Source organism: Mastomys coucha, unplaced genomic scaffold, assembly GCF_008632895.1.
Source record: "Mastomys coucha isolate ucsf_1 unplaced genomic scaffold, UCSF_Mcou_1 pScaffold12, whole genome shotgun sequence".
In the NCBI taxonomy this organism is placed as follows: domain Eukaryota; kingdom Metazoa; phylum Chordata; class Mammalia; order Rodentia; family Muridae; genus Mastomys; species Mastomys coucha.
In genome coordinates, this window is record NW_022196894.1 from 36,422,971 (window position 1) to 36,437,341 (window position 14,371).

Consider the following 14,371-nt stretch of genomic DNA (forward strand, 5'->3'; position numbering starts at 1 on the left):
CAGCGCCTTCTGTGTACCGCAGCAGCGATGGTTTGTTAAGAATGTGGGAGAGGAGACTAAGCTGGATAGCTTCTTTAATGAGACCCACCTGCTTCCAGTTTGTGACACCACATTCAAATAGTGCAGGAATCACCTTTTATTATTAAAAAAAAAAAAAAAATCTAAACACTAAACACACAGAGGCCCACACTATTTGAGGGTCTAAGGAAGAGGATCTCAAAGACATTCTCTTCCATCTAGTTCCTTCAGTTACTCCAAGAGAACATTCTTAAAAGACTGAGGCATGAATAAGTGGTCCAGACAACACAATTTTATTCTTCTGGGAAGAATTTTACTTGTATAAAATCAAGCAGGATAGAGAAATGTTAAGTATTTAGATGGATCAATGATCGGAATAAATAAGAATATTTAGGTTGTTTTTTGGTTGTTGTTTGTTTTTTGTGGGTGCACATTTTTAACCAGGTTCTCATAAGGTAGCTCAAGCTAGCCTCACACTATCTTTTTTCTCAGCCTCCCAAGCAGCTGGAATTACAGGTCAGTGACACCCTGCCCAGCACTGAGTGCCTAATCCTGGATGTACAAAAAAGATCGGAGACAAGTGACCGCTACCACAGCTTCTAGCCCTCACATCTGTCAGCAGGCTGGCAAGGAGTAGCCTGGCACTGGCATTCCCAGACATAGACACCTGGTCCTCAGTCCTTGCTTTGTTTATCTGGTGCTGAAGGATTCCTAGGGAGGCTTAGCAGTGCCTCGATTCTCTGAAGATCTTCCTCAGGTCGAATCTTCTCTAAGCCACTCTCGATTTCCACAGGGAGGAGCTCAGTGACTTGCAGACTGTTTCTCCTACAATCAAAAGATAAACACATGTCAAGTGCTGCTTTAGACTTGTCTTTACAGAGGCTGCAAACAAAAGGGCAGTATCTGTCACACCCTCCCTGCTTTGCTATGACACTTAGGAGCAAATATTGGTCCCCGCACTCACAATACAGACTTGTTTCTCTCTCCTACGCTGTTCCACTTTCCGTGACTTCCAGCCCAGTACCAACATGGACTGGACAACTACCATATTCTGGGACAGCGTCCTGCAGCTCTTCCAGGACTGATGAGCCTGTGCTAAGGCATACATCTCAAAACTGGGCTGCTCTCCTATCCTTCAGACCTGAGGGACTGAAGCGCCTCTGCCACCATATAAATGCTACCATGGCTCATGAAGACTATGCAATCAGGATCTAGGTAAACTCATACAGGATAACTCTACAGATACTCATTTAGGAAGAGTAGAATCAGACACATACTTATTTATGAAAAGTAGAATCAAATTTCTAACAGATCAGTCAGTTCTTTTCCTAAACAGAATCTTAGTGTCTTTCTTTATTAGGTCGCCTACAACTTAAGTCTCAACCCAATCCAATTTGACCCTACCTATGTCTAGTCTTCTATAATTTCTGCTAGGACAATTTTAAAAACCATTTCTCTATATTATTTTCAAACAGAGACACAAATATAAAAAGTCACATGAACATTTAAACTAACTCTTCTTAAAAATACTATATACCTATTCACAACACATGTAAGCTATACATTTAAAGTTTTTTACATTTTATTTTATGTGTATGGGCATTTTGATGCATGTATGTCTGATGCCTGCAGAAGCCAAAAGAGGATATCGGATTCCCACAAAATTCAGTTATAAGCTGCCATGTGTCTGCTGGGAACTGAATCTAGGTCCATTGGAAAAGCAGCCAGTGTCATCTCTCTCTAGCTTCTACATTTTTTTAAAGAAGACTTTCTTTCCTTTTTTTTTTTAATAAGACTTTATTTTTATTTATCTGAGTACACTGTAGCTCTCTTCAGACACATACCAGAAAAGGGCATCAAATCCCATTACAGATGGTTGTGAGCCACCATGTGGTTGCTAGGAATTGAACTCAGGGCCTCTGGAAGAGCAGTCAGTGCTCTTAACTGCTGAGCCATCTCTCCAGGCCTAGCTTCTATATTTTTAACATTATCCTTCTTGGCTGAAGAATTCCCTACTTATTATATTTCACATTATTGCTGTCACTAATAAACTCTCATTTTTCCCCTTCTTTTTTAATTGGAATATAATCATTATTTGTTTGTATTTCCCAAATGTTAATTCTTTCACAGCATTCTGTGTCATAACCAAATAGCTAATATTCTTCCCTTTCTAATCCTTTTCTTAATCCTTGGTTTTTAAAAGAGAAGGCTTCTCTGACATCTGGGGCACTAAAAATAAGTAGATATTTCCATGATTTAATAATTCACAATATTAAATTTTATGTTGCCACTTAGAATTTAAATGCTTCATCCTAGAGCCTAAAGAACCACATGCTCCACATGCTCTCTTTCCACACAGAGGAAGAACAGAAGGAATGTTGAGAAGTAGAGTAAATTTTGTTCCTACAGCAGCTGGACAAATTAAGCACTTAAAGTTAAGGAAAGTGTCCATGGTCATGGCTATATCTCGTCCTCGAGGTAGCACATACCTATAATCCAGATACTCAGGAGGCTGAGGCAGGACGACTGTTAGAGTCTGAGGCTAGCTTGAGCTAAATACTGAGACTCTCAAACAATGAAACCTAATTTACAGTCAAGCTGAAGTTTAAGCTCAGTTTTCAAGGTTTTATTGGTTCCAAATTAACGCTTTTTCTCCTGTAGCATTTAAGTCCTTGGGAAGAGACCTACTTAGTGTAATTACAAATGTGTACCTGTAATTACAAATGTGTGCGTGTGTGTGTGCGCGCACACGCACACCTGCGTGTATAAAACACAAAAATTTCAAATAAAAATTCTGAAAAAACCTGCTCATCTATCCAATTAGAAAGCAGCAGCAATGACAGCAGATGTGGTCTCAGACATCTACCCAGGAGCTAAACCATGATGAACTCAGTGCTCACTCAAGCGTGCAGACAGCAGCGCAGAGCTTGGACAGTCAGTCATCACCATCCTGTCTAAAAATGGAGATCACTAAGCCAGGCCTGTTGGTACCAGCTGTAATCCCAGCTAGTAGGAGGCTCACAAAAGAGCATCAGGAGTTCAAAGGCCAGACTGGGTAACCTGGTAAGATGCTGTCTCAAAACAAAAATTAAAAGGTGTCTGGAGATTTAGTTCATTTTTAGAGTGCTTGTCTAACACTGAGAAGATCCTAGTAAATCTCTAGCACTGAAAATAAAACCACACTGTAGCACATGAATTGATGATATAAAAGAAACAAACATTTTCATGCTTTGCAGTGGCATCCCATCCATGAACAACTAGTTTATCTACTTCAGCTCTTTGACTAGATCAAGAAGTAAAATTTCAAATGTGGACACTTAGCATATAGCATTTTCACTCCCCCCCCCCCAAGAGGCCAATCTCAATATGTAAACCTGGAACTCATGGTAACCACCTTGCCTCAGCTCCCTGATGTTTTAAAAATATAAGCAACTAATCCCAGCACTTGGGAGGCAGAGGCAGGCGGATTTCTGAGTTCGAGGCCTGCCTGGTCTACAGAGTGAGTTCCAGGACAGCCAGGGCTATACAGAGAAACCCTGTCTTGAAAAACAAAACAAACCAACAAACAAAAAAATATATATATAAGCAACTGCCGGGCAGTAGTGGCGCACACCTTTAATCCCAGCACTTGGGGAGGGAGAGGCAGGTGGATTTCTGAGTTCAAGACCAGACTGGTTTACAGAGTGACTTCCAGGGCTACACAGAGAAACCTTGTCTTGAAGAACCAAGGGGGGAAAAAAAATATATATATATACACACATATATAAACAACCATCTATATTACCACCACCCTGCCCCCACAGCTCAGGGGAATATTACAGGGGAGGGGGGGGGGAGAGCAGAAAGGTTAAGAACTGGAGGTTGGGCCAGTCAGAATTCCTTCATAGATCAGAGAGGCTCAGGAGGCCCTGCCTGTCCATGAGAATTTATTTCTAGCCTTCTAGTGGTCACTGAGGAAGCAGAAGATGTTTTCTTCAGTAGTCTAGCCTCTTCTAAGTTGCTTATGCTCTTGTAAACAACTATTTACCAATGACCTTGTGGTAAATCTAGTTAAACCTGATTCTCTCTCTCTCTCTTTCTCTCTCTCTCATACACACAAACATACATACACACACACACAAAGAGGGGGGAGAGAGGAAGAGGACGAGGGAGAGGGAGAAAGGAAAGGAAAGGAAAGGGAAGGAAAGGAAAGGAAAGGAAAGGAAAGGAAAGGAAAGGAAAGGAAAGGAAAGAAGTTCCAAGGAAGGAAGGAAAGAAGGACAGACATACAGACCTAAAGAAACAGCCTGGTCAGGTTAAAAAATAAAATCAATGCCTTTCATTTTCCTACTCCCTAATGACCAGACTTAAAAGACAATCCAGACTAGACAAACTGACAACTCAGGAAAAGCAAACTGCTGTGGCCCGAGCAGTGCTTCGGAGAATCTCTGTTACCTGGGCCATACTAGGAAGCCAGCCCATCAGCTTTTCCAGGCTCCTTACCACTCTTCGAGTCTCTGCTCATGCAAGGCCTTTCTGTCCTTCTGTCTTCTCTCCTGAACTGTCTCACCAGAGAACTTCTCAAGGGCCATCAGCAAGCTTCCCATAGGCATGCTGAGGGCAAAACATGAAGAACAAGGACAAAGTCATTACCCACTCAACACAGCAGAGCCACTTGTCAGATACAGAAAAAAAAAAAAAAAGGCAATATTCTTCCTGGGTTGTACATCAAAGAAAAACAGTCACTGCATATAGTTTCTTGGACTCGTATAAAACAGCAAGAGATCTAGAAATGGTTGGTTTGTTTGTTGGTTGGTTTGTTAAATCGCGTCCTTTGCCACCTGCCCCTTGCTGCAGCAGCACTTAGGACCTTGCCTGGGCAGCACAGAAGAGCAGGTGGTAGCAGTTTATGCCTTTAATCCCAGCACTCAGGAGGCAGAGGCTGGCAAATCTCTTTGAGTTCAAGGCCAGCCTGGTCGACAGAATAAGTTCTAAGACAGCCAAGGCTATACAGAGAAACCGGGTCTTAAAAAAAAAAATCTGTAAAATAAGGTCTATAAATCTATCTATGTATGATAAATCATGCTTATAATCTCAGCACTCAGAAAGCCAAGGTTGATAACAAGGCCAAGGCTAGCCTAGCCCACAGAGCATCTCAAACCTCTCAGTCTTCTCCCTCCAAAAAAGAAAACCGTAATTTACAGTGTCACCCAACCCTGACAAAGTGTTAGGAAGGTGGTTGGGTGGTAGGCAGAGAGGAAGGATAACACATTCAGAAGAAAGTCAACCAATGAAAACACAAGGATGGCCAGGACCAGGCTGTCTTTGTAAACACCTTCCTAAAAACCAAGGCTCAAGGTTGTCAATGCAGTGTCAAAACCACTGCAGCCAAGACAGCTGGGGACACGATGACTAACGGGATGTCCACATGGTCTCTCTACTTCATCACAAGGGAAGAACTGCAATGCAACTGAATAGCGAGCTCTGTGACTGTGACAGGAGAAGCCTCAAGCTTCCCCACATTTGCTGTGCTAATCCCTCCACTGATGGAACACCGTCTAAGAATGGAGTCATGTGAAGACAGTGCTTGTGAGAAAACTCCAAAACAAGACAAGAGTCTTGTGACCTCAGTTTCTTGAAAACACAAAATTGTTCTTGGACTGTGGTTCTGCGCCCCTCCCAGGTGCATGGATAGGTGTGACTTGTCTCAGATCCTCACTGTCACTTGCTGTTATCCAATTGCCTCTATGGAAAGATAAGTTTTTGCCATGAGTGACTTGTCCTTGTAACCGTTCACTTTACTCATATGATCCCTCTTAACCGTCGGTATACATTGTCTGATGCTCTGAATCAAGTTTACTGCATGAGACTTTAGTCCACCTCATCTTTAGGATCCATTCTCCTGCATCCCATTGTCTCTAGAGGTGAACATTCTGCCATGACTGTGAGGAGAGAGTACACCTGTGGTTTTGCCATGTTGTGTGGAAACATGGATTCTGCAGTTCTGGCTTAATCAAAAAGGATCCTATCTGGGTGAGCTCTTTAAGAGCTTTCCTATGGCAGGAAAGGAGCAGAAGGTCGAGCATGAGGAGAGATACTGCTATTCTGAACATGGATGGCCCATGAGAAAGATGTAGTAGCCTCTAGGAACAGAAAGGGAGCGTCTGGCTTAGAGTCCCATGAGGAAATACAGATCACAGACCTAAACAGTTTGACTCTGGTTCATTCTGGTACATGCCAGGGAAGAGTACAGTTGGATCATGTAATAGTTTTAGTTTTGCTGTTTGTTTTTGGTTTATTGTTATTTTTAAGACAAGGTCTCATGTAGCCAAGCTGGCTTCACATATGTAGCCAAAGATGACATTGAACTCCTGTCTTTGTATCCTAATTCAGTCGTTCTTAATCTGAGGGTCTTGATCCCTTTGGGGAATTAAATGACCCTTTCACAGGGGTGACATATCAGATATTTATGTTACAACTTCCAACAGTAGCAAAATTACAGTTATGAGGTGTCAAGAAAATAATTTTATGGCTGAGGTCAGCATGCCTTGAGGAGCTGCGTTAAAAGGCTGAGAGCTGATGCCTAAGCGCTGAGAGTACAGGTGTGCTCCTCTTTAGTTTCTAAGGCAGCTCCATACTGACTGATATCTATCCTGTCTTACATTCCCACCAACAGTACATGCAGGTTCCTTTCCTCTCCATCCTTGCCAACATAGATTATAACCAATACATCAAATATTTAAAGTTAACATTACTTATAATGGGTAATATAATATGATGTGATATATATCAAGGGCACAACTGCACTCATGTAGCAACCTTGACAAAAACATTCTTTTCCCTCCCCCGCCCTCCCTTCTCCCTCTTGTTCTGGCCCCACTTGCTCCAGCCCATAGGTTTTTTATTTGTTTCTCATTATAGGTGGTTGTGAGCCACCATGTGGTTGCTGGGATTCGAACTCATGACCTTCGGAAGAGCAGTCAGTGCTCTTAACCGGTGAGCCATCTCACCAGTCCCCTTGACAAAAACATTTAACCCAAAGCTAATGCAAGTAAACTCAAAGCAAACTGAGACCCACCTTGGGTACTGCAGTGGTAACTAAAGGCTGGGGCCATGTTTACTGTGGTACCTCTACTACAAATTCACCTAGCAGATGCATGTTGATACAGTTAGGGGTGAGATTCTATGAGGTCTCAAATGTGCATGCTGGGCACTGATCTGATTCCCAGCCCTGATATGAGCCTGTAAACCATCACACTGCTTACTCTGCATGTGCACATGTATACATGAACACGGGTGAGCAGGTCACAAGACAAGCAGCACGGTCAGTCCTTCCTTTGATCACGTGGGTTGCAGAGATACAACTCAGATCAGCAGGCTTGGAGGCAAACACCTCTACCCACTGAGCCATTTCACAAACCCGTACATAGGGGGTAAAGTGTTCGATGCAGAATCTCTCTGTGTAGCTCTGGCTGTCCTGGAACTCACTCTATAGACCTGGTTGGTCTCAAACTCAGAGCTCTGTCTGCCTCTGCCCATGGGCTTAGAGGCTGAGATTAAGTCCATCATAAGGTTTTAGAATATTCGTTAATCCAACTTTTCAGTAGGTTTGAAATTGTTTCCAGGGCTGGAGAGATGGCTCAGCAGTTAAGAGCACTGACTGCTCTTCCAAAGGTTCTGAGTTCAAATCCCAGCAGCCACATGGTGGCTCACAACCATCTGTAGTGAGATCTGATACCCTCTTCTGGTATGTCTGAAGACAGTGACAGTGTACTTATGTATAATAATAAATAAATCTTTAAAAAAAAAAAAAGAAAGAAAGAAAGAAATTGTTTCCAGCCGGGCAGTGGTGGCACACACCTTTAATCCCAGCACTTGGGAGGCAGAGGCAGGAGGATTTCTGAGTTCGAGGCCAGTCTGGTGTACATAGTGAGTTCCAGGACAGCCAGGGCTACCTGAAACTGTGAAACTGTGAAAAAAAAAGTTTCAAATTTTTAGTATTTTAGGTAGGGAATTAGGGAAAACCTTTAATACATAATAAAATATGTATTCAGTTAAACAAAACAAATACAAAACCATGCTATAGCACACATGTTCTTCATGAACAATTTTCTGGTCAATTTTCTTGCTCCTTATGAATATTTTGTTTACAAGTAATTTCAGATTTTGTTGATGTTTAAACATATTTTACCCAGTGAAAAGGAAACTTGAATATGCATCCTCTTTACCTCTATTGAGTTGCTAGTTACTGCTCTATTACACTGTGATAACTATAAATAAAACAAGTGGACCGTCAGAGCTGGGTATGACTCAGCGGTAAAGAGTGTGCATTGCTTTTGCAGAGTACCTGACTTATGCCTAGCACCTAACCAGGCAGCTTACAACTGCCTGCAACCACTTCAAGGGACCCAACACTTCTTGGGCACATACACAGACATACACATGTACACAAGAAAAAAAACCCCACAATTTTTAAGTTAAAAAAAGCATTTGGGTTCAATCCTCTCATAACCCGTACCCCCCCACCCCGCCACCGCTGCCGCCAATAAGGAATTGAATAGTCATAGCCCTTGTTGATATAAGACATATATCTTTTAAAGTCTCTGAGGACTAAATTTGCTCTGTATAGTTCATCTCTTTAGTAGACAAGACAGGCTAAGCCAAGTGAACACTTACCCCAACAAGGCTCCAATTATACTACCAGCCACCAGGCCTCGAACACCTAAGTTCATTCTGAAAAGACCTCCTGTGACAGCTATTTAAAAGGAAAAAAAGAGCAATATTAAGTCTGTAAATGCTGGCCAGGCACACACCTTTAATCCCAGCATTTGGGAGACAGAGGCAGGCGGATTTCTGAGTTTGAGGCCAGCCTGGTCTACAGAGTGAGTTCCAGGACAGTCAGGGCTACACAGAGAAACCCTGTCTTGAAAAAAAAACAAAACAAAACAAAAAAACAAAAACAAAAAAGTCACTTCTATTCTTTTACAGTAAGAACACAGACCTGTACATGAGCTTTCTGACCCAGCATGAATGATGTAGCAGTAGCCATGAAGGTAGCTTTCTGCCTGCTCTACAGTCAGAGGGAAATACTCTGTAAATATGAACCCTCGGTCTCTCCTGGGGCTCTAATCGCAGTTGACATTTCATCTTCCTCCACATCTTTCACCCCCCACACCCCATGCCTCCCACCAGGTTTCTCTAGAGAGCTAGCTGTCCTGCAACTTGCCTGCCTCTGCCTTCCAGGTGCCTGACCACCAACAACAAGCAACAGCAACAGTAAACCCCTTCACCTGCCCCAGAAGATTATGCCTTCTCCTAGCCTAACTCTGTGGGTACTGCTTGGTGTGCTAACTACACTGTGTAATCAATCAGGCAGACCTGCAGAGGCAGCATTTAGCATAGAGTGCCCCCTGCTGACCAATACAAGGCGTGCACCTCTTCTCACCAGAATTCCATTTCTAGGACACAGCTAAATATTTACCTTTTTAGAAACAGGGTCTCATGTAACCCAAGCTGGCTTCAAACTCAGTAGGGAGCTGAGAATGACCTTAATCTTCTGATCTTCTGCCTTCTACTTTCTCTTATTTTTTTCTTAAGATTTATTTATTTATTTTATGTGGTTGAGTTCTTCTCCAGCAAATTTTTAATATTTCTGTGAGTGTAAAAATGCACATTTGTGTATATGTGTACATATGTACCATAGCATGTATGTAGAGTTCAAAGGACAACTTCAGGTATGGCCCCTCACTCTCTTGAGACAAGGGTCTCTTTGTTGTGTTTCCACCACTTACAGCAGGCTGGCTGGGCCCTAACTGTCCAAGGACTCCCCTGTCTCTGTATCCCATCTCCCAATGGGAGTGCTGGAATTGCAGATACCTATGCTGTGTATCCAGCTCTCACATGGGTTCTAATGATTTGAACACGGGTCCTTCCATCTGCATAGCATGTGCTTTGCCCACTGAGTCCTATCCCTAGCCCTGCAGTGAACTGTGACTTAACTCCCACCACTGCATTACCAACACCAGCTACTTTGACTACTTTCCAATTTCCTGTCTTTATCTATTTGCACTCAATGACTCATTACCATTACACTTTGACAATATTTGATCCTTTGTCAGCTCTGTCCAAGAGACAGTTTCCTTCAGTGGCAATTTCCACTCCCCACCCCACACCCCATTTTTCCATGTTGTGCTGTTAATACAGTTGAAAATGAACTTTTTATTTTTTTTTAAAGATTTATTTATTTATCATATGTAAGTACACTGTAGCTGTCTTCAGACGCACCAGAAGAGGGCATCTGATCTCATTACAGATGGTTGTGAACCACCATGTGGTTGCTGGGAATTGAACTCAGGAGCTTCGAAAGAGCAGTCAGTGCTCTTAATTGCTGAGCCATCTCTCCAGCCTGAAAATGAACTTTTTTATCTTTTAGAGACAAAGGCTCATGTGGGCCGGACTAGCCTCAAACTCTATGCAGACAAGAATGAGCATGAGTTTCTGATCTTCCTGCTTCCATCTCCCCAAGTGCTGGGATTATGGGCGTGTGCAATGAATTCCAGCTTGAAAACAGACAGCTCTGGAGTAGAACCATGTCCCTGTGAAATGGAGAAGCATGGCTGTGCTTCTCCATTTCAGTAGTGATTTACCTAGATCAAATCTATATATTTTCATGAAAAGCACAGCCACTGACATCTGTTCTGAGTTTTCATTATTTTTATGTCTGCTTCCTGGGAAAAGTCAGTCAACAACTCCTCCTAAGTTGTAACTAAAGCTTCTACGTTTGACCAAAGAATCTGTCTGTGGCTTAGAAAATGCATTTAAGCTTCAGTTTGCATTATCTTTTCTGGCTTTTACTTTCTGTGCCTACAAGAAGTAACAAGCAACCAAAGAAAAGTAGCTTGCAAGGCCCATACTAGTCTTTCCTGAGCACACATAGATCCCTATCACTGCTCCTTCTGCTTCTGTTTTATTTTTAAAGACATAGAGCCTTTAGATGTTGCCTGGGTTGGCCTTGCAGTTGTAGTCTCAAACAGCACCAAAACCTTAGGCTAACTGTGACAGAAGTCCCTGACTAACTGTTTTAAACAATTTCCTGGATATGGCATTTTCTGTGCTCTGCTCTAGAGGGCTTCACATGCTGGGATGAAAGGCATCTGTCAGCACCCCTGACTCCTATGCTCCATTTTAAATGGTATATCACTGCCAGAGGAAAACAGCTTTAAATCCAAACTCTTACCATGGGAAAATCTGATCCTTCCTACCTCACAGCCCGGTCTCACCTCGAGCTACTTCCCGTCCTTGGGCACACATCACCCTGCTTCCACAGAACACTCTGGGGATTTCCTCCAGACGCCCTGTTTAGCCCCCTGTCCTCGGCAGTCTGTTCCTTCCCAGTCTGCAGGTGTCAGCTTAAATGACCCGAAAGGCCTCCTCTAACAACCCTGTCCATGTCACCTCCATGCCACACCTACTTGTTACTTTCTGTCATGGGATCTGTTTTTGCCCATCCTTATGGGCAACATTTAATGAAAGCAAAGATCTTGTCTGTTTTAATCACCACCAAGGGTCAAATATGAGGCTATTCATCAGTATATTTTGTATGAATGCTGAGTAAGATATACTATGAAGCCAATCAAAAAAATCCACAATTCTGATTCATAAATCCTATATATTCTAAACATACTTGAAATTAAAATGTGAACAAGAATAAAACCGCCTTACCTCCTGCAATGGCAAAATGGCTCAAGGCATCTTTATTCCGATACACAGTTAGTCCAGTGTTCACTGTGCTAGGAAGAAGGGAGAAAAGAGCAAATCACCCAGAGAACACGCCATTCATTTCCTGACTGCAATGTTCACTGAAATGGGTTTCAAAATATCCTATTAGAAGTAAGAAGGTATGCCAGGCAGTGGTGGCCCACGCCTTTAATCCCAGAACTTGGGAGGCAGAGGCAGGAGGATTTCTGAGTTCGAGGCCAGCCTGGTCTACAAAGTGAGTACCAGGACAGCCGGGGCTACACAGCGAAACCCTGTCCCGAAAAACCAAAAACCAAAACAAAACAAAACAAAAAAACCCCAAAATCAATAAAAGAGAAGAAGTAAGAAGGCATCAGTTGCCGGGCAGTGGTGGCACACATCTTTAATCCCAGAACTTGGGAGGCAGAAGCAGGTGGATTTCTGAGTTTGAGGCCAGCCTGGTCTACAGAGTGAGTTCCAGGACAGGGCTACTCAGAGAAACCCTGTCTCGAAAAACCAAAAAGAAAAAAAAAGAAAAAGAAAAAAAAGAAGGTATCAGTTGGTAGAGTGCTTTCTTATTATGCAAAGTCTGGGTTCAATCCCCACAACACATCAGACTAGGCATGGTAGCTCACACTTCTAATCTAAGCATTTGATCTGGAGGCAAGAGGACCAGAAATTCAAACTCATCCTCAGTTACATCAGACTGTCTTTAAAAAAACAAAAATAGGGCTGAAGAAATGGCTCAGTGGTTAAAAGCACTAGATGATCTTCCAAAGGACCCAGGTTCAATTCCCAGCAGCTACACAGTGGCTCACAACTGTCTGTAATTCTGGAATCTGACACCCTTACACATAGGATACAGTAGGCAGAATATCAATATGCATAAAATAAAAATAAATAAAAAATAACAAAACAAAACAACCAGAAACAACAAAAGTCTTATTATTTCAATCTCTAGACTAGTCTAGCCCCTTCTAGACTAATATGCCTATGAGTTTTTAGGTAAACCTATTGAAGAATCTAACAACATCAAAATTTCCAGGACAAATTACTCATTCAGAAACAGCAACTTATGAAGAAGGGCTCTGCACAATTTCCCTTTCTTCGAGACTCTAATTCAACCTCAGGCATGGTGGTACACTGCAATCCCAGGACTTGGGGGGAGTAACGCAAGAAGATTTCAAGTTTGAGGCTAGGCTGGAGAGCACAGTGAGTTTAAGTTCAGCCTGAGCTACATAGCAAGTTACCAATCTCAAAAACTGAAGAAGAAAACCCCTATACCTGATTTTGACCCCTAGTTGTAGAGCTCTATCTGTATATTATTTTGTATATTATTATGTACATATTATTATGTACACACAAGTTATTAAGAAAAAGGCATTATGGGACCAGTGAAGTGATCCTGTGGATAGAGGGACCTGCTGCCAAGCCCAGCCTAAGTTCAATCCCCAGGAATGGCATGGTGGAAAGGAGGACTGTAAGTTGTTCTTGGACTTCCACATGAACAGTACGGTGCAAGTGTATGTAGACACAGTGCATGCATGCTCGCGTGCGCACACACACACACACACACACACAAGAAAAGGCATTTTGAATATTCTCATTTGAGTGCTCAGTTTCTTAAGACCTCTTGCTCAAAGGATGCGCTCCTAAAAGAACATGGGCATGGTGGCACTCAGGACATGGAAGGCTACGGCAATTTGAGGTCAGCCTAGACTACACTGAGTTCTAGGTCAGCCTGAGATACAGAAAGACACCACCACTAACCACCACCACCACCCACCAAAAGACACCCTTGTCCAGCTGAGAGCTTACTTGAATACGGTCACGAAGACTGCAGTTCTCCAGCTCCAGCGCCAGCCATACCGAATGAAGCCTCTTGTGGCAGCACGGTGTGCACTTTGCTGAAAATGATTTGTTAAAATGCTGTGAGCTTTCAAAATATCTGGACACTTTCCTTATTCTAAAACCTCAATAGAGAAATGTCAGCAGCGAATTACTCGGTTACACTGTGGTGGCTTGAATAGACCCCACAGACGCGTGTGTGAATGCTTGGCCACAGGGAGTGGCACTATTAGGAGGTGTGGCTTTGTTGGGGTAAGTGTGGCCTCGTTAGAGAAAGTTTGTCACTGTGGGGGCGGGCTTTGAGGTCTTAATATGCTCAAGCTAGGCCTAGTGGGGGACACAGTACAGTCTCCTTCTGCTTGCAGATCAGGATGTGAACCACAAGAAACATTGACAACTCACTCAAGATCCTAAGAATCTCTTACACCACTGACTGCTTTGCTTACCCTAATCCACCCCTGGCCCAAGGTTATCCAGGACAACTTGAGTATCACTGAAGAACTTGCGACCAGTTTATTCCTTACTGCCTCCCAGAAGCCCGTGCTTTAGGAGACTGTAGCATAATGGCTATGGGGATGGCTCTGCATCTGCGGCTGATACCACACAAGTTTTCTGACATGGCCTTTCAGGTTCCTACCTTCAATAAGTGCATCCTGAATCTATCCTGCTGCTTGAAGAAAACTGCCAAGTAAAATGGCATCAAGAAGGTAGTGAAATGCCGAGTGGTGGTGGCGCACGCTTTTAATCCCAGCACTTGGGAGGCAGAGGCAGGCGGATTTCTGAGTTCGAG

General features: G+C 42.9%; 1 protein-coding gene across 1 annotated transcript in view; it reads right to left on the minus strand.

The window, feature by feature from the left end:
* Window positions 1-295: 295 nt before the first annotated feature.
* Window positions 296-14,371, minus strand: part of Timmdc1 (translocase of inner mitochondrial membrane domain containing 1) — a 23,077-nt gene continuing 9,001 nt past the window's right edge. Inside the window, exons 3-7 of the mRNA XM_031363865.1 lie at window positions 13,552-13,640; window positions 11,719-11,786; window positions 8,674-8,752; window positions 4,501-4,611; window positions 296-843 (exon numbers count right to left, since the gene is read on the minus strand). Coding sequence (XP_031219725.1) covers window positions 693-843; window positions 4,501-4,611; window positions 8,674-8,752; window positions 11,719-11,786; window positions 13,552-13,640 — 498 coding nt within the window. The 3' untranslated portion in view covers window positions 296-692. The remainder of the gene's footprint in view (window positions 844-4,500; window positions 4,612-8,673; window positions 8,753-11,718; window positions 11,787-13,551; window positions 13,641-14,371) is intronic.